We start from the raw sequence: 25,340 nt of genomic DNA, 5'->3' as shown, positions 1-25,340 counted from the left end.
CACGGCGTCCATTTTACCCCAAAAATAGCTGAAATACTGATTCATCTGACTACAGTACTTGTTTCCACTGTGTGATGGTATATCCCAGATGCCTCAGAGCAAAAAAATAAGTTGTGATTTGGTATAAAAGCAGCATCCAAGAAAAGTCTAGTCCTTTAGGAGCAAAGATGGGCAGAGGATCGCCAGTTTGCCAACAAATACCTGAGAAAATGATTGAAAAAGATAGATAGGAAAGAAAGATAGGACGACATTTGGATATTTCACCTTCAACAGTGCAGAATAACATTGAAAGATTCAATGAATCTGGAGGAGAATCAGTGCGTAAAGGACAAGGGCGCGAGCCTAAGCTGAACAACCGTGATCTCCGACCCCTCAGGCAGCACTGCATCAAGAATCCTCATTCAACTATAAGCCATATCACCACATGGGCTCAGGACTGCTGCGGCAAACCTTTGTCAAGTACCACAATACGTAGTTAAACCTACAAATGGCAATTAAAACGCTGTCAAAAGGAAGCCCTATGTTAACAGTGTCCAGAAGCACCGTTGACTTTTCTGGCCTTGGAGGCATCTGGGAGGGACCATCACAGTGGAAACGTGTACTGTGGTCAGCTGGATCAGTATTTCAGGTATTTTTTGGGAGAAATGGTTGTAAAATAATGCATAATTCTGAAGAGAAACAGATGTAAAACAAATAAACACTCAGACAGCATTACAACAGTAAGAGTTTAATTATTGTGAGGCACTGTCAAGAGCTACGGTTTATCTTGCCTTAATGAAGGAATGGACACAAGGAAAGAACAACAAGAGCCGTAAAAGTATACAGAGAGGGAAAAAAAGGGTCATAAAAACCGTCATATTGGTCCACGTCTACAAAAGACAAACCCCTATACATTACTGTTGACTCAGACCAGCTGAGCGAGCGACTGAAGGAAACCCTCTGCTGTTTTTTTTTGTTTTTTCAATCACAGTATGAGAAGATGAGAGGAAAAAAATACAGCTTGTTTAATCTGGAAACATACTGCAACCGGTCAACACTTAAAACAGCAGTTAAACATCATTAGAAGGTCACTGAGAGGGAATATACAGTAAACAGTTCTGTTAGCCAGTGATTATTTCATCAATAAAGATTCCCAAGTGTACGGGCTATTAGAGAGACAGTTCATCCAAAAATGTACAAAATCACACATGAGTTTCTTTCGTCTGTTGAACACAAAGGAAGATATTTTGAAGAATGATGAAAAAAGCAGTCATTGATATCCATAGCAGGAACTAAATAATACTATTGAAGTCAATGGCTGTTTTTCTTCTTCAGTATATCTTTGTGTTCAAACAGAAGAAATAAAACAAGAAAGGTGTGAGTAAACGGTGACAAAATGTCCATTTTTGGGTGAACTGTTGCTTTAAATGAACAGGTTATAAAGTACACTTGTAATCTGTGTCATTACAAAAGTCCAATTAATGTTATATATTTTTTTAGAAACAACAGATGTATTGAACACATCCGAGGCCAAGTGTTCTCTTATCATTTTCACTGGTTTACCGCATTTAAATAAGGTTAAAGAAATGAATCTGTTCACTTCTGATTGAGTAATTGAATGTTTTTATACTGATGTTTACTGTAAAAAAAAAACATACAAACCGTTAAATAACAGTTTCTGTATTTTGTGGTTCACTGCTTTATTATTATACTGTTTATTTACACATGTAGATTGCATTATGGGACCTTTATCTCTGCTGTGTTGATATTGAATATGATATTGAAAATTTAACTCTGCAGTTCAGCAAAGTGACTTTTAATGACAATTTAGCAGTTTGAAACAATATTTAGTTTCAATTATATATACATATATATAAAAATAAATAATTAGGTCTGTATAATAACAGAAATTTTAGCAGGTTTTTGCACCATACACTAATACGGACTAGTGCATAGGTGTCAAACTCAATTCCTGGAAGGCCACAGCTCTGCGCAGTTTAGTTCCAACCCTAATTAAACACACCTGGTCAAACTAATTGAGTCCTGCAGGCTCGTTTGAAACCTACAGGTAAGCATGTTGGAGCAGGGTTGAAACTAAACCCCCAGGAACAATCTTTGACATCCCTGGACTAGTGTCAGGATACTGAAATTTTCGGTACAAATCTATACTTAAATTTTAAAAACGTTAATTTCCGCTAACATTTGAGCGCTGTTGAGCAAGTTCTTAAACAACGCTGATTTGCCATTGTGTTCACATGCTCAACAGAAATGGCTGTAAAGGTCATCAGATTACCTAACTCACCGCTGTTTACTGAGTGTAACCACAGATACAGGGACACAGGAGTGTTTTAAAGCAGTGAAGTTTATTCATAAGCGGGGTCGCTCATATGTCAGCTCATAGACAGAACAGCTGATCTTTGCGGCTTTAATACGCTCAACTGTCCCTGTATCTGTGTTTACATTTATAACTTGAAAACTTCGAAGACCTCAGCTTCTTTTTTGAAACTTAAAGGATATACATTGAGATCCAGCGCAACTCTCCACAACACATTCAGGAAACAGCGGTGAGTTCGGTGAACTAATGGCCTTCACAGCCAATCACAGCCATTTCTGTTGAGCATGTGAACACAATGGCAAATCAGCGCGGTTTAAGAACGAGCTCAACAGCACTCAAATATTAGCGAGAAATGGATGTTTTGAAAATTTCAGTATTAATTGGTACTGAATTCTAGTATCGTGACAACACTAATACGGACTATACCAAACTAATTAAAATCTCAATAAAAGTCACTATTTCAACATCATAAATCTTTGCAGGTAAGATCAATAATAAAGCAATTCAAAAGCATAAATAAACATGACTCACAAAATATGGTAAACTCTTTTGGCTATTTTTCACACTGTTGTTGTTGTTGTTCAACCACCAACGCTGTGATCCCAGTGGAAATGAGGAACGGTCATGAAATCTCTAAATCCATTCAGTACAGCGCTAGCGAAGCTAGAAAACCTAAGAGCGATGAACATTTTGTTTAAAATACAGAAAATATCTGACACCTTGTAAAAAACACACTTATTTACAGACGGTATCTCTCTGGGAGTCCTTCGAGAGAGTGGTCAGGAAAGTTCGACCGATGCGCTCCTGAATTCAACAGGTCCGTTTGCGCAGCTATTTTTTTTTTTTAAGGAAACAAGAGCCGAGTTTAACGGGATTGTTGTTTCCGTCTTCAACAGTACGTAACGAAGCGAATCCCAGTGCATAGTGCTATACTGTATACGAGAGCTATAATGTTAGTCTGGCATGTCGATGCACAGTTTTGGTGGGGGCACAAAGTATTTCCCAGGGCTTTGGGTGATCACCACACCCGTCTTCTTGCGAAACATGGTAGGAATTTTGGGCACCTCGTGAATGGGCAGCTCCTCAGACATCTCTGAGTCCTCGTGGTGCAGGTCATAGGAGATGTTGCCATATTCCCTGAGGAACGGGAAGAGCTCCAGGAGAAACTGACAGAAGTCTTTACGGATGCCAAACCACCCTGAGAGAGAGAGAGAGAGAGAGAGAGAGAGAGAGAGAGAGAGAGAGAGAGAGAGAGAGAGAGAGAGGGGAAGTGTTAATCATGGCAACTGCACTAAGAACTATTCTTTCTATGCATGGCTACTTCCTTTAAAAGGGCTTTAATGTAAATATACAGTTGAAGTCTGAATTAAGAGTTGTTGAGACTCTCCATGTTTGATTTTCTTTTTTATATACACGATTATGCCGTCGAACTCTTGTATAAACACTATATCACACAAGTAGCAGTGGGATATGGCTATATATCGTCGGCCTGTGGCCACGAGCCAACGTATGCCTCCCACCAGTGTGGATTTACATCTATATCACACTGCTACTTGTGTGATATTTCTCATATATATATATATATATATATATATAAAATATTCTCAAATATAACCCATTAGACTATAAATAGTAGAAAACACACATACACACACAATAATAAGAAACGTCACGTACAGTGATTGCCTCCTTTCTGGCCAAATGTGGTCACCATTAGAGTCACTAAAGAAACCCACAGAGGAACAAACACCGGGACGTAGTTGGAGCTATAATGACCATCTAGCTTGTGGACGAGGAGAATCTGAAAGCAACACAAACACTGATGATGAGTCTCCACACTTTAATGAACATTCTCACAATCATGCCATTCAAACCCGTTTACCAGCCATCCTTCTGTGATTCTGCCATAGGTGTGAGCATTTTAAAATCACTAATTATATGGATCGTTAATCTATTCTAATTAAAATATGTTGCTTTTTAGTATTATTGTCTATTTTGGTCCACCAACTGAAATAATTGCAAATAACAATTCTATTACATCAAATAACTCTGCATCATAAAAATGCATCAGTTTCCAACAAAATACACTGATAATTATATGAAATGTTTATTGAACTGCAAGTCATTATGACAGACTGATTTCTTAAAGAATGTTATTGCCAGGATTATTAGAATTTTAAAATATAATTAAACGATAGCATTATTAAAATGATAATACGACAACATTACTGACTTTTTTATATATTTTCGTTTTATACTAATATATATATATATATATATATATATATATATATATATATATATATATATATATATATATATATATATATATATATATATATATATATATATATATACACACAACATATACGAGTACACCTCTCACAAATCTCTCATTTAAATTAAATGTGCATATACATTAGATTATTCAGCGCTGAAGCCAAATCTGCAGCTAATCTGACAAAATAAGGTATGATAACGCTCCAAAAATCAACACATGCAAATTTATGTGTTAGAGAAAAAATATTGAATTTAAATATACTCTCTTTCTATTTCTAAAGATGTTCAGTGACTAAAATATTATTTTAATTAAGATAGCCATTTAACAAATCTGTTTAGCTCAAATGCACCAAAATATATGACCTATATTCACTGAGAAATGGGAAAAAAATATTAATTTACAAAATGGGGTGTACTAATTTATGTTGAGCACTGTATATTCTATAGTTCAATCTACAAGTACTGTATGCAAATAGCATTAATAAAACTTTTTTTTACATATTGTTCTTTATATATAAACACTTAAACATAAAATACGTTGCATCTGGGTCAACAATGAACTTTGATTTCAGCTAATAAACAAAAGATTTTATTATATTTTATTTTAATTAATTTTATTACCAGTTGGTGAAATTGAATTCAAATTATAATAAGTACAATTGGCTTGACTGGAAGTTCCATATGAAAACATTTTAAATATACACGTACTGTACATTTTATTAGATCAAAATGAATTAATTTCAAGCTGGGAAATGGGTAAAACCGACTGGTTTGAAGGATTGTGACAAAAAAAAAAAAAAAAACACATTTTGAGTGATAAATCATGGTAAAAATGTATTACTTTATTACATTTTAGTATTACTGAATTTTTGCTAAAAATAGATTTATTTATTACATATTTATTGCCACATCAGCAACTTATGGCTATTTCGTGGCCAAATGGATATACATTAAAATATTACATGATAAAAACAAATTCGTATTATATAAAAAAATATATATATAAATAAATAAAAAAAAATACTTATACAAATATATAAAATATAAATACATAAAATTCACAAAAAAAATTATTCAAAGTTAAATATGATTTTTCAGTTTTATTTTTGATAAAAAAAATGTAAAACTCTTCCCGGTGGAACCTTTTTAAAAATGTCCTTCAAAGTGCTCTCCTTATAAAAGTGTTGTCTAATGGAATTTAAACTTCTACATTCCAACAAAAGATGTTTGATGGTGAGAGCAGTCTGGCAGTTATCACATTTAGGTGATTCTTCGTTATTTAATAAATATGTCAACCTAGAATGCCCAATTCGACATCAGGTATAGACCGTCTGATCATGCCTGGTGTCGAAATTATAATTTGCTAAATGTCTTTCATTTATTTTCGGGTTAATTTCATATAACTTGAAATCATATAAATTGATGCAGTTGTCCCATTCTCTTTGCCATGTTTCGTTTATGTACAAATCGATGGTGGGTTTCAAGTCATCAGGAGGAATTAAACATTCGGTCACATTTAAGGAGACAGCCTTTTTCGCAGTTTCATCTGCCAGTTCATTTCCACGTAGTCCCATATGACCTGGAATCCAACAGAAGATAATGTTGAACTTCTGATTTTCTAGTGTTGTCATTTTCTTAAAAATCATGGACATTATGGGGTGTGCTAAAAATAGAAAGAAATTTAATATAAAAATGAAATGGAACATGCTAATGTGTAGTTGTAAAGCTGTATTACACTATTGTTTTAATGCTTGAACCTCTTATTGTCTTTGACCCATTTATATTATCATATTTTAAATATTAAAGTTATTAGTAACTAATAAAGTTATGGTAACTCATAACCTTAACTGTTCTGATTTTGATAGTAATGCAGTAATGTACACTTTTTATTATTATTAATATTAATTATGAAAAGCGCTATACAAATAAACTACAAAAACCAATCCTCAATCTCTACTGAAGCCAATCTGAGCATCTCCACTGTACTGCCTGAATGAAAATGACTGGTGTCATAATCAAACCTCAAAAGTGAGCAGGGGCACGACTATAGTCATCCAGCTGATGGCCATAGTGATGTGGGTGCGCCGCTGCTCCGCGATCACATCCATCGAGCGCAGAAACAGCACAGACCACACGATATAATAGAGGACCACCAGACACAGGAAGGACATGAGGATCCAGAGCGGCACACATACCACCTGGAGAACAATACACACATGTACACACTTAAATATACACTCTCACACACATACACATGCATGCATTCACGCATAAACACGCATACACACACACATACATATACACATACATCTATACGCTCGCACACACATTCACACACGCACGCACACATACACGTGCACACATTCGCATGTGCACACACACATTTGCACACACGAAACACATACATATGACACGCACACATGCATACATAAGCACGCATGCATGCAAGCTCGGACACATACGTACACACATGCATGCACACACGCACACATACATACACACACACACACATGGACACATACGCATACACACATACATTCTCACACATGCATACATACGCACACACGCAATCCCCCCCCCCACACGTACGCACGCACGCACGCACGCACACGCACGCACACGCACGCACACGCACGCACACACACGCACACACACACACGCACACACACACACACACACACACACACACACACACACACACACACACATCAGATCTCTGTGCTAAAGATGAACTCTGTCAGAAGTCAATTAGTGAAGCTGCTGCTCTTACCAGCCACGGCCAGTTGATGATCCTATCCAGTTTCAGAGCGATGAAGATAAACTGAAGAATATTTACAGAGCACAGAATCTCCAGCTGATGGGAAAACACAGAGAGAGACAGAGGGAAAGTATACAATCATGTGTAAAGCATCTCTCTAAAGAGCTCTACAGCGAGGAAAATAAGTATTGAACACGTCACCATTTTGTTTAGAAAACATATTTCTAAAGGTGACGTTGACTTGAAGCTTTTCCCAGATGTTGACAACAACCAAAGAATACCATACATGCAAGGAAAACTAAACTAATTAGTTTACAAATGAAGTTCTGTGTAATAAATGAAATGACACAAGGAAAAATTATTGAACACATGAAGAAAGAAAGGTGAAAAGCCCAGACAGCAGCTGAAATCTCTCAGTAGTTCTCCAGCAACCCTCTGCTCTTCCTCAGTGTAAATGAATATCAGCTGCTTCAGTCCAACATCTGCATTAGCAGATGATGAAGATGAACCAAGGCTGGACATTTCAGCAAGACAATGATCCAAAACACAGCCAAGGAGACTCTCAAATGCTTTCAGAGAAAGAAAAATCAAGCTGTAGAATGGCCCAACCAATCACCTGACCCGAATCCAATAGAAAATACAAAATAAAGCTCAGATTTGACAGATGAGATTCACTGAGCCATCAAGATTTTGACACTCTGTTGAAGTCTAAACTCACAGCTCAGCAATGCATGTGACTTCATTCTCCATATGAGAGGCGTCTTTAAGCTGCCCTCATTTGAAAAGCCTTTTATATAAAGTATTAAACACTTTTCAGTAGTTCAGCACTTTCTCCTTCTGTTGTACCATTGTTATTACACACAACTCATTTCTCAGATTTGTGTCGTTTTATTTTTATGTCTGTATAGTTTGGGTTTTCACCAAAATCTGGTTCAATTCCACGTCAACAGCTCCTTTAGAAATATTATTCCCAGAAAAAAAACATGACGTGTTCAATATTTCCCCCGCTGAATGTGTGTATATATAGGAGACAAACTTGAGATCATGCGGGTCATATGCAGAGCCAAAAGAGACTACCTTATGTTTTTTTTTGTACATTTCTGTTCATAATTTTGTACAACCCGAATTCCAGAAAAGTTGGGATGTTTTATTAAAATGCAGCCTCATGCTGCGTCCCAATTCGCATACTTAATTACATATTTAATTTCCCACCACATTGGAAATGCAGCAGCAGGTTAATCCGCCATCCGTGAGTGTTTCATGCAGAGAAATCTCCTCAGGTCTTTGGATAATTATGCAATATAAAGTCGTCTTTATAGACCTTTTTCTTAGAACGTAAAATTACCCATCATGCTTTGCATGTATGCGCAAGGAGAATGCTATGAACTTCCGGTCGGCAGCTGATGCGTATAAACGGTCACATTTTGACAGTTTAGAAACGTTTTAATCTATTTTACCTGCTTTTATCATCTTTGAACTAATACTGTTGTCGATCAGCGCCACCTCCTGGACTGATTATTAAAAAAATGCGATCTAATGGGATGGAAAATAACTGCCGTGAGGCATTTTCCCCTCGTTGTCAGACGGCATCTTGCGCGGTGTAAATGAAGCCTCGTCATCGCTAATAGTCAACATTTTCCCTTTCTTTCAAATATATAAACAACCCAAACAAATGTAGCCTGTACTGTCCATCTGACACACGGATTGAATAAGTGTCACAAAGTGAAAATAAAGTGAAATGACAGAAAAACACAAACCGTGGTAAATGCTACACAATACACTAAATGAAACATAAACAGCTCACGATTAGAGTCATCAGCCAGCGGAGTATCAGTTGCATTTCTGTTAAGTTTCATGCCAGTAATCTGGATTATATACTATAATGCAGTAACGTATTGCGTGCGTGCGTGCGTGTGTGTATTGAAGAGCCGCTGAACTAACAGCTGACAGGCCGGGAAAACACACACACACACTGTATATCTGACTGGAGACACGTGAAGGAGAAAGTTTTTCTCTCGCGCTTGAACCACATCTGACAGATTATAAAGGCTTTAACACACACCTTTCAAATTTGTGTGTCACAAAAACACTCCGTAATCCACTCAAAACGCTATTGAAACCCATTTTCGGAGCGCAAATTACCATTTGTAAACGCTGCAAGCGGAAGTTCTAAACATTCTACCGGAAGACGCTGGTCGATATGCCGCCCTCCATGCAGCTGCCAAGAAAAAGGACTATAGAAGCTCACATTGTGGTTGCGAAAGAAATACAACACAAAAAAAAAACATGACTTAAATATTTACCAGTAGGCGAGATAAATTAATAGTCATTCAAACACCTTTGCCAAAACCTCTCTTCTTGACGGTTGGTCTTGCGTGTCAGCCATGTTTGTAGTTTGTTTACACTTTTTACACTTAAGAGTTTGTAGTTCTAATCAAATTCATGTCCAATACACAATTTCTCATGGGCAATATTAGCGGTTAGAGTATGGATGGGTCTACACTTTCAATTTCCAATGGAAACAGTCGGCCATCTTGAAACATTTTGCATGCTCTTTTCAGCATACTGCAGTTTGGGACATACTAACTCTATTTTCGACTACTATTTAGGATGGATAGTGTACGAATTGGGACACAGTATTAATCTGTCACAGACCGGTCTTTGTCTATGGCTGTGAATACCTCCAGCGAGCGGTCGTGTCTGAATCCCCACACACACGCTGCCACTGACACAGGAGAGACGAAGAAGAGCGGCATGAACACCAGGAGCCAGTAGGGGATCGAAGCCCGTTCCACACGCTCGCAGACCAGCACCTCGAAGGTGAGCAGGAGCAGGTGGATCCCCACTGCGATCAGCATGGCCTTAAACTCCACACACGTCTCCCCTTCAGCCCTGGACAACACAGCACACTGCATTACTCACATGGACAAACACACAACTCAAGTCTTTAAGTAGACATATTAGGCTCTAATGTCAGTGTGTGTGTGTGTGTGTGTGTGTGTGTGTGTGTGTGTGTGTGTGTGTGTGTGTGTGTGTGTGTGTGTGTGTGTGAAGTTTCAGCTCAAAATACCACCCAGATAATGTTTTAACTCTTTGAAACTGACTCTTGTAGGCTTTGATCCTAATTGAGCTGTTTTGGCGACTGTCGCTTTAAATTCAAATGAGATTGTGCACTTTTCAAAAGAGGGCGGAGCTACAAATGCCTGTGTGTCAGCATAGTGGCAGATGCAAATTTAACATTATCCGTGTGAAAAACTGAAAATGTCAAAAGAAGCGTCACAGAAGAAGGCAGTCTAAGGAGACTCCAGTGTTCATTTGTGCATCCTAAAACTCAATTATAATGCCTTTTAGGCCCTGTTTACACGAATACGTTGTAGTTTTAAAATGACGTTTAGAACGAAAACGATCCACGTCCACACTGGCACCCAGTGTTTCCGAACAACTCTGCGTCTACATTAAAATGGTGAAAACGCACATCACGTGACCACACAAACACACTCTGGCAAGCACCGCAGCGTGCTTTGAGCACATACCCAAATGAGAGCTGTGCGCGTCGGACTGTTCATCAAGGATTTACCGCAGGATCTAATCTCAGTATATTTGTTAAACGAGAGATTTAATTCATCTTGTTTATCTAGCGACATATTCCACTACTTTGGTCTTTTGAATCTATTACTTGTTCTCAGGTAACGTGTTTGACTGAGCGCAAAGATACGTTAGGTTAATATAGTAATTAATGTAACCGCGGACACTGATTCTGCACATTTGACTGATTGCTTGCCTTTATTTCCTATATTGTGTAAGTTTATTGTACGTTATACTTTTATAAATGGCCATTATTGATTATTAAAACTGATATTCAATGAAAAAGAGGGTGTGTTTCATATTTTCAATGAAAACTAAAGGAGGCAGTGATGTTATCGGCTCCGTTTTGTTATAAATATGCCTACAGTGAAGATGACGCTCAAATAAATAGGCAGCTACACGTTTTCATTGTATTGTTAAGATAGTGAAACAGCATAGCCAGGGTGATGTGAATGAGGTTATAAAGTACACTGCTCCCTTTGGAGATTTACCCGACGTGTCCTCGGGAGTTTGTTTTCCATATCAAACTTGCGAAGTCTGAACTTACAAGGAGAAAATGCAGACTGAACTATGTGTAGGCTACTTAATATTGAGGAAAAAGCCCCAATCAGATAGACGAATGTCTGCAGCCCCGCCTCTGTTTTCCCCCCATCCACACTAACATGGAGCAGCAGCGTTTCCAAAATGCTCCGTTTTCAGGGCTCGAAAACTCCAGCGTAGTGAATGTGGACGGATGGCATAGCCGTAGCAAAACTTATGCGTTTTAAACCTAAAACGTAGTAGTGTAAACGGGGGCTTAGTCATTCAACAACTTGTGGTTATGCTGATGATTGGAGGCCTTGGAAATTAATTCAATTAAACAAGTAGCCTTTATCATATTAAAGGCAAATTTCACCTAAAAATAAAAAGGCTGTAAATAATAACCAGAGCCATACAAAACCTGTGGACATTTTTTGCTATTTCAGCACAGAATTTTGTTAAAAATCTGCAGATTTATGCGGAATTATTTTGGGAGTATCGTTACGAAAAACTTGCCTTTTAACTTTTATAATATTTACAATGCAAAACCAATTAGATTCACTTTATTTGGTAAACAAAGCAAGTCTCTCATATAACATCTCTACTAAAAGACAGAAAATATTACTTCACAAGCTGTATTGTAAATAAATCATATGAATTTTTCATATTAGTCAATATTATTACTAAAATTAATTTAAAAACTGAATAAATATAAATTTACACACATTTACACAAGTAAATAAACAAAACGAATGATGGGCTAAAAATCTGCGGAACTCTACACGTGCAGATTCTGTGTGGGCCTAATAATAACTTAATAATAATAATAATCCCCTGAAATCTTCGAAACTAATCAAATTAAGATAATTTGACTGAGATCCGAGAGCTCCCTCACCTCCACACCAAGGGTCGCGACTCATTCCAGCCCACATCCCTACTTTGATGGGTCAATCAAAATATTATCAAGCAACGAGAATACTTATGCACATAAAATAAAAATAACAACTTTATTTTAGATGCCCGGATGAGACTTAGATCTAAAAAATATCTTTTACCTGTTTATTTTGATTTCATTACATAAATATTTTAAAAACAAAGCTAATAAAAACAGCATTTTTCTAGGGACATGTTATATCGTAAGAAATATCGTTAATCGCAATAATCGATAACAATAATGCATATTTTTTCAGTTTCATGCTACCTTAAACTGGAATGAATTTCTTCTGTTGAGCACATAATAAGACTTTCTGAAGAACAATGGAATAAAATCAGACATAGTATGAACAACAAATATACTATGGACGCCAATGGCTGCTTTCCCCCAGCATTACTTCAGAATATCTTCCTTTGTGTTTTAACAGAAGAAAGAAACCCAAGCAGGTTTGGAACAAGTGGAGGATGACTATTTTTTGGGTCAACAAAACCCAAAATAATATGGAGTAAAAATAATATAAAATAAAAAGTGACTATAATTTACTTGAAGCCTTCTTTTTGCAAAACCTACAAGCTTTTGTGTTCATCATCAGCAGATAAAGGCAGAGTCTGACCTGTACTGCGGGTTGTGAGCCCACACTCCGGTGCCCACAGACGCCCCGATGATGACCATGAGCTTCCAGAGCCAGATGGGCGCAAACACGGCCCAGTAGCTCCACTGGATGATGCCATCCAGCCTCAGTGACAGCAGCACAGAGAAGAGCAGCAGACACGCGTAGATCAGGAACTTACTGCAGGAGCACACAACACACACAACAGTCAGAGTCTTCCTCTTTTTCTGGTTGAATGGTGAGTTACAGACCAGCGTGAAAGGTGTTTACCACTCTGATAAAAAAAATAATAACCATTGATACAAAGCAGAATGGATTGATGCTTTCATGTTGTTGACGTCAAATTCTGACCCGACCATTTGAATGTGGCAGCAGAAATGGAGACTCATCAGACCAGGCAACGTTTCTCCAATCTTCTATTGTCCAGTTTTGGTGAGCCTGTGTGAATTGTAGCCTCAGTTTCCTGTTCTTAGCTGACAGGAGGGGCACCCGGTGTGGTCTTCTGCTGCTGTAGCCCATCCGCTTCAAGGTTGGATGTGTTGTGCGTTCAGAGATGCTCTTCTGCAGACATTGGCTGTAACGAGTGTTTATTTGAGTTACTGTTGCCTTTCTATCAGCTAGAACCAGTCTGGCCATTCTCCTCTGACATCAACATGGCATTTGCGCCCACAGAACTGCCGCTCACTGGATATTTTGTCTTTTTTGGACCATTCTCTGTAAACCCTAGAGATGGTTGTGCGTGAAAATCCCAGTAGATCAGCAGTTTCTGAAATACTCAGACCAGCCCGTCTGACACCAACAACCATGCCACATTCAAAGTCACTTAAATCCCCTTTCTTCTCCATTCTGATGCTCGGTTTAAACTGTAGCAGATCGTCTTGACCATGTCTACATGGCTAAATGCATTGAGTTGTTGCCATGTGATTGGCTGATTAGAAATTTGCGTTAACGAGCAGTTGGACAGGTGTACCTAATAAAGTGGCCGGTGAGTGTAGATAATAGCCTTATATGTCGTAGTTTTATAAATGTGACTGCTATTCTGTTTTTACAACTAACTGTTTTAGAGCATCTGTCAAACTTACACACTTCTGTCAGATCGCGACACAGGCCTGACTGAGAGGAAAAAACATAAACAAAACACAAACAGCCTCAATTATAACACAGACTGCCGTGTCACGGTTCCTGAGCAGAGTTTAAAGCCACTGTGTGAACAATAAAGTGTCAAAGGAGAGTCCGTTTAAATGTTAAAACTAATCTTTATCTGATGAACTGGCTGCTAAAGTACGCCAAGTCAAATCCGCCAGGCCTTCACGGTGAACATTAGCAGCTAGGCTAACAAAGTGAAAGGAGGCGTTTAGATAAAAAGCAAAACAAAACGCTGCGTTTCGGAGTTTGCGTAACTCCCACAGATTTTTTTTTTACCTGGGGTTGAAATCTTGGAAAACGCCTCGGAGATTCATGGTTTCCTCTTCAGACCATAGTTACATGAAGTGAAAAGGAGAGGCTGGCTAGCTGACTGGCACTCACATCAGAGCAGACAGTTGGCAAACGCCACCACAAACATTGTGACGTCACTCAGGGCCTGCCGAGCCCTGGCCACCGGGAGGCGCTGTTTATGTCACACTGGCCCGTTCCCGCCACTGGATGGAAAACTGATTTAAAGTTGGTTTAGACCTCCATCATCTAATAATATAACTTGAGAAAAGTATTATATGCAAATTCTAAATAGGGAAATCATATTAGCAGTCAATGCCTATCACAGTACAGCATACAGTTAGACCGAATAATCAAAGTAGCGTGGCAAACAATATACCGTGTCACAAGTTGTGCTTATTATACTTTATCTGCAGTTTTAGTCTTTTAAATTCTACTTTAGTTTTTCACTGAACGCCAAAGTCCATATGATGTGAAACATTAATAAAGGTAAACGTTACTTTAATCATTATAATCAAGCGGTATTAGTCTTTTTTCAAATACTGCTGTAGTAACGGTAAACCTATTTTACTGAACGCCAAGTCCAAACGTGCCAAACCAACTTTACTTTAATCGCTATGATTAAACGGTATTAGTCCTTTTTATAATGTTGCTTTAGTAATGGTAAACCTATTTCATTGAACGCCAAACGTACGAAAACAACTTTACCTTATATATAATAATTAAACGGTTTTAGTCCTTTTTAAAATACTGCTTTCCCTACTAAAAAAACAGCTTAAACCAGCCTAAACTGGTTGGCTGGTTTTAGCTGGTTGACCAGCCTGGTTTTAGAGGGGTTTTGGCCATTTCCAGGCTAGTTTCCAGCCATTTCCAGCCTGGTCTTAGCTGGTCAGGCTGGAAAATGACCAGCTAAAACCAGCTTGACCAGCCTAGCCTGGTTGGAAGCCCAGCCAAAACCAGCTATGTCCAGCTTAAACCAGGCTGTTCAAGCTGGTTTTAGCTAGTCATTTTCCAGCCTGACCAGCTAAGACCAGGCTGGAAATGGCTGGAAACCAGCCTGGAAGTGGTCAAAACCCCTCGAAAACCAGCCTGGTCAACCAGCTAAAACCAGCCAACCAGCCCAGGCTGTTTTTTGCAGTAGGGTTAGTAACGGTAAACCTATTTTATTGAACACCAAGTCCAAATGTACGAAAACAACTTTACCTTAATCATCATAATTAAACGGTATTAGTCCTTTTTAAATACTGCTTTATTAACATTAGGCCTATTTTATAGAACGCCAAAGTCCAATTATGCAAAACCAACTTTACCTTAATTATTATAATTAAACGGTATTAGTCTTTTTTTAAAAATACTGATTTATTAACGTTAGGCCTATTTTATTGATCGCCAAAGTCTAAATGTTTGATTATAAAATGGAATATAAAAAATTAGAAAATTTTTAATCTCAGAATTTCATGATACAAACTTGCAATTTTGACTTTATTTTGAGAATTTTAAAGTCAGAATTGCGACAAATAAACCCACAATTCTGGAAAAAAGTTAAAATTCAGAGAAATAGTCAAAATTCTGAGTTATAAAGTCAGAATTTTTAAAAATAAAGTCGTAATTGTGTGATATTAAGTCAAAATTCTGAGATAAAAAGTCGCTATTTAGAGTTATGAAGTCAGAAATCTATGCCAACACGGGGAGAACATGCAAACTCCACACTCCTAAGCACTGAGCCACTATGTCACCCTGAGACGGTTATACAGTACAGTATCTCTTACAAATATAACAACAAAGGCAGATATAAATGTTCTCCCTATGTTGGCTCCGGTTTCCAATCCAAACACTTGAATTGAATTGAATAAATTGCCCGTAGCGTATGAGTGTGAGAATGAGAGTGTATGGGTGTTTCCCAATACTGGGTTGCAGCTGGAAGGGCCTCCGCTGCATAAAACATATTCTGGAATAGTTGGCGGTTCATTCCGCTGTGGTGACCCCTGATGAATAAAGGGACTGAGCCAAAAGAAACAGAATGAAGGAAATTGATGAATCCATTATAGTATTTTATATCTGTTTTTGTTGTTATATTTTCAGAAGATAAAACCGGCGATTATTAAATTATACAGAAAATATACATAAATAAATGAAACATATACTAATACATCAAAATAAATGAAACAATAATACAAGAAAAAAATTATTGTAAATATACAGAAAATAACATATAAAGGAAGAAAGTTATCTATTAGTATTTTTTTATCAGGACAAAAAAAATTGTATTTGTATACATTTCTTCAAGTTGTTTTTCAATCAATCAATCAATCAATCAATCAATCAATCAATCAATCAATCAATCAATCAATCCTGCACGGCTGGTTCCATAATTACAGATTCTCTCTCTCTCTCTCTCTCTCTCTCTCTCTCTCTCTCTCTCTATATATATATATATATATATATATATATATATATATATATATATATATATATATATATATATATATATGTATATATGTATATATATATATATATATATATATATATATATATATATATATATATATATATATATATATATATATATACTTAAATATTAAAATTATATATTAAAGATAACAAACAGGATTCTTTTCACAAGTATTTAATTTATTTCAAGGTCACTGTAATGAAATGTTACATATATAAACTGAAGGTTCTTAAAAATTATGCCTACATTTCTATGAACACATGCGTTGTAGCATGTATTAACTGTTTATTTATGAAAGTCAATGCATTAAAAGGTGCAACGATCAATTTTACATAAACCATTGTTAAAATGTCATCACACTTTTTTTGCTAACACAAATATATAATGTGTATATCCAATAATTTAAATTAAATTACAAGTTAATTAAGGAGGCAAAGTGTGGACGGTTACACGAACAACACCAGGGATGTGCAGATACACAATAAAAAAGGCAAGAGGAAAATAGAAATGACAATTAGTTTAGCGCATGAAATGTCTATTTACATTAATATACAAAACCCTTTAATATTCAAATCACAGAATGTTTGGTTACAATATAAAGCATGTTTATGCACAATCAATAGGTGGAGGAAATATTAAAGAGACAGTACACTTAAAAATGACCATCTCCTCACTCCTGTTGACCACAAAGCAAGATATTCTGGAGAATGTTTTGAAAAAATAGCCATTGATTTTCAGAGTAGGAATAAAATACACTTTGTTAATCAATGACTGTTTTTTCCAGCATTCTTCAGTATATTTTCCTTTGCATTCAACAGAAGAAAGAAACTCAGGATGAGTAAATAATGACAGAGTGAGTAAAATGACTTGTTTTTAACCCTTGTGTGCTGTTGGGGGTGTTTTCATCCACTCTGAGGTGATTTTGAGGCTTCATTTGGCCACAATTTCCCTGTGTTTCAATAAATGAAGTGATTTTTGGTGACAAATCTGATTTTAAGAAAATTTTCAAAAACTCAATACACTCTGGGCAAATTTACAACACTTTGGTTATGTTGGGGGCTGTTTTTGCCCCAACATCTTTCATTATAATCACATTTTTTGATTGCAAAGCCATGACACCATATAATCATGCATTCTTGACTGTTGCTGGTTTTATGCTGGTCTCACACTCATCTTAATATGTCTGAGAAAATCAAAATAAACAGTTCGGCTTTCAGAACATAGTAAGTGTACAGGGGCGTAGCAGACATTTTAAAAGTGGGGGGGGGGGGGGGGGGGCTGTATGAGATCATACGTTCATATAATTATTAATCACCTGTTTCTAAATGGTCTGTTTCTAAAAGTGAGGGGGACGGATCCCCCTGCCCCCCGGTTGCTACGCCCCTGTAAGTGTATTTCTGCACACACACTATAATCTGCTGTTTTTCTCCACAGAACTCCATGTAAAAGCCAGTAACCTTTTTTGCATAGGCCTATCTAAAGGGTTAATGCAGCCAACTGATGATCAACAGTACAAATGACACATTTGACCTCTTCCCAACAGGAAAACCACCAACAATTAAGAGCGCATGATTACATGCTATCATAGATTTGCAATCAAATAATGTGATTATAATGGAAGTCAATGGGGTCAAAAACAGCCCCCAGCATAACGAATGGGGAGTCAATTTGAACATTACACAAGGGTTAATGATCTCTGATGTGCCGGTGGTTTAATGTACAAGTTCCAGCTGATTGGATGCGAAAGGTAAGACTCCGCTGACGTAATAAGCGATGCCGAGTGAGAGCAGAGCGATGACGAGGAGCAGCAGGAGCACTCGCCAGAAACCAAGATCCTCCACAAACTCCTGCCAGGTGGTTTTGAAGCTGGACAACACGCCGTCGCTGTGGTGCAGGTGCGGGTTCAGGAGAGAGTGGCTCTCCATGGCACTGCGAACACACAACAGCAGTAATCAGCATTTCTGGACAATGAGCAATTCCAGCGTTATGGATGTGACATTGGCAGTAAAAACTGAAAACATAAGTTCACAGAGAAAAGTATATAGGGCTCTATTTTACTGATCTAAGCACAAAATCTAAAGCGCATGGCGCAAAAGCATTAATCGCGTGTCTGAATACACTTTTGCTATTTTAAGGATGGAAAAATATGCTTTGTGCCCGGTGCATGGTCAAACAGGGTTGAGCTTATCCTCTTAATAAGTTATGGGTGTGTTTTGAGCATTAGAGACTAATCTCTCATTCCCTTTAAGAGTCAGTTGCATCACGCATTTGCTATTTACATGCCGGACTTTGTAAGTGTAAAAACTGAACGCTTTACTAGTGAGAAAACAGTTAAACAGAGCATCTACAGCACGAGGATAAAGAACGAGCCTCCTTCATTCAGCCTCTTTACTTTCTCTTTACTTTACTCCTTTACTTTGGTGGAGTAAGGAAAAGGTGAAAACTCACTCCACTGCAGACATCCGTTAGCCTACATATTTAAATTTTGCTTCTTAAGCGCAAAGATTTGCTTCAAAACTATTTCTAAATTCAGTTCTAATTTCTAGCAATAAATGAACAACAATAATGAAAAACAGAGTTATATAAAACACACGTAGGGCTGTGACGGTAACGGATTTTCTGTTACCGCGGTGATGAAGCAAGAAATCATGCGGTATGTCAGTTAACCGTGCATATATATATATATATATATATATATAAATAAAATTGCTTCACAGAAAATAGGCATTTTAACGCACCGCTGTAATATATTCCAATCCCTTTATCAACATTTTTAATACAAGTGATTATTTTAAAGATTATGACTTTAGCATGGAAGATTATTATTTAGAATATAATTTTACCTCAGCGCTGCACTTTTCTCCTTTTCCCTCGCGCTGAGTTCAGGTGACGGAGTGTTGTGAAGTAGTTAAACTCTCCTCAGTTTAATTTACAGTGTCAAACTTGCACAGGAATATCAGTATATTAATATAGGCTTTGCTAAAAGGGTGGTCAAATGTAGGTCTTTTTTTACAGAAGCTATAAACAGACGCGCATGCTGCGACCACGGTGAACAACCGCATATTTTTGACATTATGACGGTAAGGCGGTGACGCGGTTATCGTCACACCCCTAAACACACATCCTGTTCTTATGCCCCATATGGTGATGCAGACGTCTCCAAACTCGACAGGTGGACAAATCTAAACTTGTGTTTATTAAAGCAAATATAAATCTGCAGATAATCAATAATACTGCTAATAATAATAACATTATACTAATGCAGATTTTCATGAATAAACTGAAAAAGCCCCCCGAGGTGAAGACAGCATGGAGGCAGTGGTTTTTATATTTATGTAGAAAATAATAATTTTTGTAATATTTTAATCCTTTAATTGTTTTCATCTGTAAAGATATTTGTGTATTGCTGAACATCCTGTGTGTATTAAGCAATGTGTAAGCGTTTGGACCTGCATAGGTGTCTAACTAACACCCTCTGCGCTGGACTTTAGAGCAGCTTTTAGTTGGTCAATGGTGCGGTCTATTTCAGTTCCTCAAAATAGCAACGCATGAACAATGCGCCTTAACACACCTCCTTTATAGACCAGCACACCCATGAGTCCACAAAGTGCCGCAAATGTATTTGCTACTCAAACAACATGGCGCAAATCGCGAAAATTACTGTTGCGCTGATCTGAAAATAGCAACAAATCACGCCAAACATGTCTTGAGCATTATTGTGCCGGGTGTATAATAGGGCCCTATATGTTAAAGTTATATTGAATCATCTGTATATATTTTACAAAACGACTAAACACAGAGTTCTGGAATCAGAAACATATTAATCCATAAACATATTTTATATTTTAAATGAGGAAAATAAACATGCGTTATGGTTGTGACCAAAAAAGTTTGCAAGTTCCCAGTAATCCAAAATACTTTGTGGAAATACTGTGAATTAAACTGCACAACCCAAAAGAAACAATGCTAATAAACAGGATAAGAGTTGCTCATTATAAAACAACGATTGATTTTATTTTATTTAGCATTTATGAGGGAAAAGCTTTATGCTTGGTTATGGATGTGACCGATGTGAAAGAGAATTGTGACGGTTTGGGTGAGTAAAAAGTGAGTAATTTTCCTTTTCGTGTGAACTGTCCCTTAAAGTCAATGATCCCACACTGGTTCCTGGAGGGCCGCAGCTCTGCAGATTTCAGCTCCAACCACCTCTAACTCACACCAGCTTAATAGTCTCTAGTAGTCTTGAACACTTTGATTAGTCTGATCAGCTGTGTTTGATTAAGGTTGGAGCAAAACTGTGCAGAGCTGCGGCCCTCCAGGAATCCAGTTTGAGACCCATGCTTTAAGTAATGTCTTAGAGTGTACAGACAGCAGTGATGAAAATAAAAGCAGGTGATGTTTGTGATCTGACCTTTCATTCTCAGCCATGTGCATCTTCTCCAGACTGGAGTGTGAGCTGCGGTTGAAGCCCTTTACCTCCTGTTCCTCCAGACCCTCCAACAGATGAAGAGCATCTTTATTAACGCCGCGTCTCTTGGCCAGAACCAGAGGAGTGGCTCCGTTGTGATTACTGTTTAAATCAAAAATACACATGTCATGCGGTCAATAAGCCTGTCACAATCAATCAGTTGTTGCTGTGCAAATGCAAACACAAATTATTGCGGTGAGTGATGTTATTAATTAGTGATTATCATTCACTAACCGGAAGGTGCTTCTATTTCAGTGTGTTGATGGACTTTCAACTAAGACTGAATATTGAGTAGGGGGCGGGGCTTTCTTCTTGTGCATCACACAGGAAGAGGGGCGTGGTAAAAAATATTGAGGCTGAAGCGTCAAACTGACATTACAAAAGCATGCAGATGCACAATCCAAATGCAGAAACATGCTCAGACTGGAAGATTACCAAAACTAACTTTTTTTTTTGTTCGATTAACTTAGCACGGATTAATTGTTCACCTAAAGAATAACAATGTGAGCTAGCAAAATAAATGTAGTAAACTTTGATCTCACACAGACTTTAAGACTATTTTACACCACTGATTATATAATGATTATACAACAGCACACTATTATAAATAGCCATAAACATATTCAAGCGACTCTTAAAGATTATTTAGATTCCTTAATAATGTGATATTAAAAAAAGTAAATGTCCTAATATACACCTGACAGCGGGGATGTAGAATGTTGTCCTTGTAAAATGTTATTAGTGATTGTCGACGCCAATAGCTCTAGTGGTTAGTGCGTCGACACATAGCACTGAGGTGCTCGTGGGGACCAGAGTTCGATTCCCAGCTCGAGGTCTTTTGCCAATCCTTCCCCCATCTCTGCTCCTCACACTTTCCTGTCTCTCATCTCTACTGTCCTATCAATAAAGGTGAAAACCCCTAAAAAATAATTATATATAAATAAAAAGACGTTATTAGTGATTGTATGTCATTTTGTTTTGTCACTTTTCTAGAAGTGGGTACAGCTTTAAGACAGAGCTTAGTTTTCAGGGAAATGTGACTAAGGCCCAATCCCAATTCTATTTTTGATACAGAGTGTGAAGGGGCTTCAAAATTTACCCCTAAGAAATGGGACACCACTACAGCACCTGCACACGTCATCATATGTCATTGTGAGCTCTTGCTTCATATGAGATCAGACGATTGCGACTGCTGTAGTGATTCCAGTTGTGCTATTTTTTGGTATTTATCTTCACTGAAGGTATGTATCATGTTATCATAATGATCTAATGTGGCAATAAGATCGTAACTATACTGTGTATTTACACAGTGGTCATATTAACACAAGAAAACAACATTAACATTATAGCAGACACTGTAAAAAGCCCATTCTCAGCCACTAGACTTTTCTGACAGGGTATTCCAGTGTCATCGAGTGGGACTGATGTATAGGAGTTATGCTGCCGTTGTAGCTGGTATATTCTGGGAAATTTTCCTACCCCTTGGTTTCGAGCGTGGTCCTGAAAAATCTCTCTATCTAGCCCTTCCCCTTAGCCCTACAAAACGAGGAGTAAGGGAAAGGGCTAAGCGGTTTTGGGATTGGGCCTAAATCGCAATTTCTTTAGCTGTCAGTAACATGTCATACTGACCAGATGTCAATCTTGAGGCCGTTGGACACTAGGAACTGGATGGTGTCCACATGTCCGCACATGTGCAGAGCCGTATTTCCCTGTGAGTCGGTGGCCAGCAGATCAGCACCAAACTTATGCAGCAGAGAGCAGATCTCCACATTCCCCCGAGCAGCAGCCAGATGCAGGCCGGTGCGTCCACGGCAGTCCCGCATGTTGGGGTCGAACCCAGACTCCAGGAGGCGTTTAGTGTGAACCAGATCCCCGTCGATGCAGGCCTGCAGCAGCGGCACTGTGGCCTGCAGGGAGTCGTTGATGAACACGTACGACATCTGTGGAAAGATCACACTGTCTTCAGTATTCACAAGCTTCTACAAACTCTGGTACATTTCGCCTTTTTTAGATACTGTTATAGTTTCAAAACATTAGGAAACACAGTCTTAATTGATTTTAGTAGCTTTTAACATGTACTACAGAAATCAAAACCAAACATACACAAGGAAAAATACGAAATAAAAAAATAATTAGAAAATAAAAATATATATATAGTAGGGATGCTCCGATCAGGATTTTTGCAGCAGACACAGAGCACCGATTTCTTGTCATGATGATTGGCTGATACCGAGTACCGATTCTGATGCTTCAAGCTTTATAATGCATTAATCACCTTTTTAAGTATCATACTTAAGTGGGGATCTCGCCTTACCTTAGAGAATAAATGAAGGATGCTGCATTTAATCCTTTAAACGTGTCTCTTACACCATTTAGAAATAATAAAATAATAATAGAGATTTGCAGAGATTACAGCTCTATTCATTTAACCTAACAAATGTAATGCTTAGAGAATCATTGTGCCTCTTTCGATCTGTAATCTTGCCTTTTTCAATCTCGTCATCATCATTTCTGTTTTGTTTTTTTTTTACTAAATTGCGCAGAGCCGCTATGAATATGTGGGAGACTTGCAGAGCTTCCGGCAGAGATCATTCGGTTGGACACTAGATTGGGACAATTGCTCAGCTCGCGTCACAACCCTACTGAAAAAAAACATCTTAAACCAGCCTAGGCTGTTTGGCTGGTTTTAGCTGGTTGACCAGCCTGGTTTTAGAGGGGTTTTGGCCATTTCCAGGCTGGTTTCCAGCCATTTCCAGCCTGGTCTTAGCTGGTCAGGCTGGGAGATAACCAGCTAAAACCAGCTTGACCAGCCTAGCCAAAACCAGCTATGTCCAGCTTAAACCAGGCTGGTCAGGCAGGTTTTATTTGGTCATTTTCCAGCCTGACTAGCTAAGACCAGGCTGGAAATGGCCAAAACCCCTCTAAAACCAGGCTGGTTTAACTAAATGCATATACTTACAAATACAATAAAAAGGTAAATCATAGAACAACAACAGTATATCAATAGCAGGTGATACAAGTTATACAGATAAAAGATTTGTATCAGCTTCCTTCAGAAATAACACAAAGGGATGCCAAATTTAAAAACTTTTCAGATTTTCTCTTGATTATATAAGTAAATTTTTCTAAAGCCAAACAATAAGACAATTCCCGAAACATTACACTTGACATAACATTTCAGAAACTAGTATTAGTGAGAAGTAGTAGTAATTGTTTTTAATGAGGTAAAGTTGGTTTTATATTCACACATTTGTTCAGTGACAACTTGTGACATGCTCCCTTTATTGTCTACCATGGTGCTTTTAATACTAGGACTAATTATATGTATAATTACTAATTATTAGGATAATTACATGCAAGTATGACTTGAAAACAACATTAGCACTATTTATTTGACTGTGTGACTATAAAACCAACTTTACTTAATTTTTTTTACCCTATTCACTTGCAGTGTTGTTGTGGAAATGTGTATTTTTAATAGCAGTATCATTTGCCTCACCAAGGAATCACTGAAATAGTTAAATTTGTGAAAAAGATGCCTGAAAACAACACCTAAAGTACACAACTTATCCTGAAATCTCTCCATGACAAAGTACGTATAATGTTTATTGTATGATTCAAAGTTTATTTCACAATAACAGACATAATTTAGATTACATGGCAGTGATTTAATAACCAAACTAAACTTCACGAATGAATAATAGCTAACGGACGGACTAGCATTGTCCAGCTAACAACAGAACAAAATAAACAAAACACACGAGCGTAACAAAAACAGCATCTAAAGCATTGTTTTAAATATGTAAATGATGTTAGTTAATACCTCAGAGTGCTCCTACGACGGTATCTTATAAAATCCGCTGTTTTTTCCCAGCCTCTGTTGTGGAAAATAGGAATTAAATGACGTAAACAGATGTAGGGCCAATCATAACAGACTACAAGCCCCAGGGTATGTTATTGAAACACTTCCGTATCTTGTATCTGGG

At 37.6% G+C, this 25,340-nt stretch overlaps 2 protein-coding genes across 2 annotated transcripts; both read right to left on the bottom strand.

Annotated features, from left to right (window-relative positions):
• Positions 1-2,265: 2,265 nt before the first annotated feature.
• tmem185 (transmembrane protein 185) lies at positions 2,266-14,544 on the bottom strand. Its single transcript, XM_056446681.1, has 7 exons — positions 14,423-14,544; positions 13,004-13,180; positions 10,034-10,244; positions 7,365-7,448; positions 6,616-6,792; positions 3,992-4,115; positions 2,266-3,512 (listed from the first exon to the last, which is right to left on the bottom strand). Exons 1-7 carry the CDS (start codon positions 14,458-14,460, stop codon positions 3,268-3,270), a joined length of 1,056 nt encoding a protein of 351 aa, XP_056302656.1. The 5' UTR covers positions 14,461-14,544; the 3' UTR covers positions 2,266-3,267.
• A 3,617-nt stretch (positions 14,545-18,161) lies between these two features.
• Positions 18,162-25,264, bottom strand: ankrd46a (ankyrin repeat domain 46a). Its single transcript, XM_056446962.1, has 4 exons — positions 25,178-25,264; positions 22,984-23,294; positions 21,298-21,456; positions 18,162-18,815 (listed from the first exon to the last, which is right to left on the bottom strand). The coding sequence occupies exons 2-4, from the start codon at positions 23,292-23,294 to the stop codon at positions 18,599-18,601; spliced, it is 687 nt and encodes a 228-aa protein (XP_056302937.1). The 5' UTR covers positions 25,178-25,264; the 3' UTR covers positions 18,162-18,598.
• Positions 25,265-25,340: the final 76 nt, after the last annotated feature.

This window comes from Danio aesculapii, chromosome 21 (assembly GCF_903798145.1).
Source record: "Danio aesculapii chromosome 21, fDanAes4.1, whole genome shotgun sequence".
In the NCBI taxonomy this organism is placed as follows: domain Eukaryota; kingdom Metazoa; phylum Chordata; class Actinopteri; order Cypriniformes; family Danionidae; genus Danio; species Danio aesculapii.
Note: the sequence above shows the minus strand (reverse complement) of the source record. Positions and strands in the feature narration are given on the sequence as shown.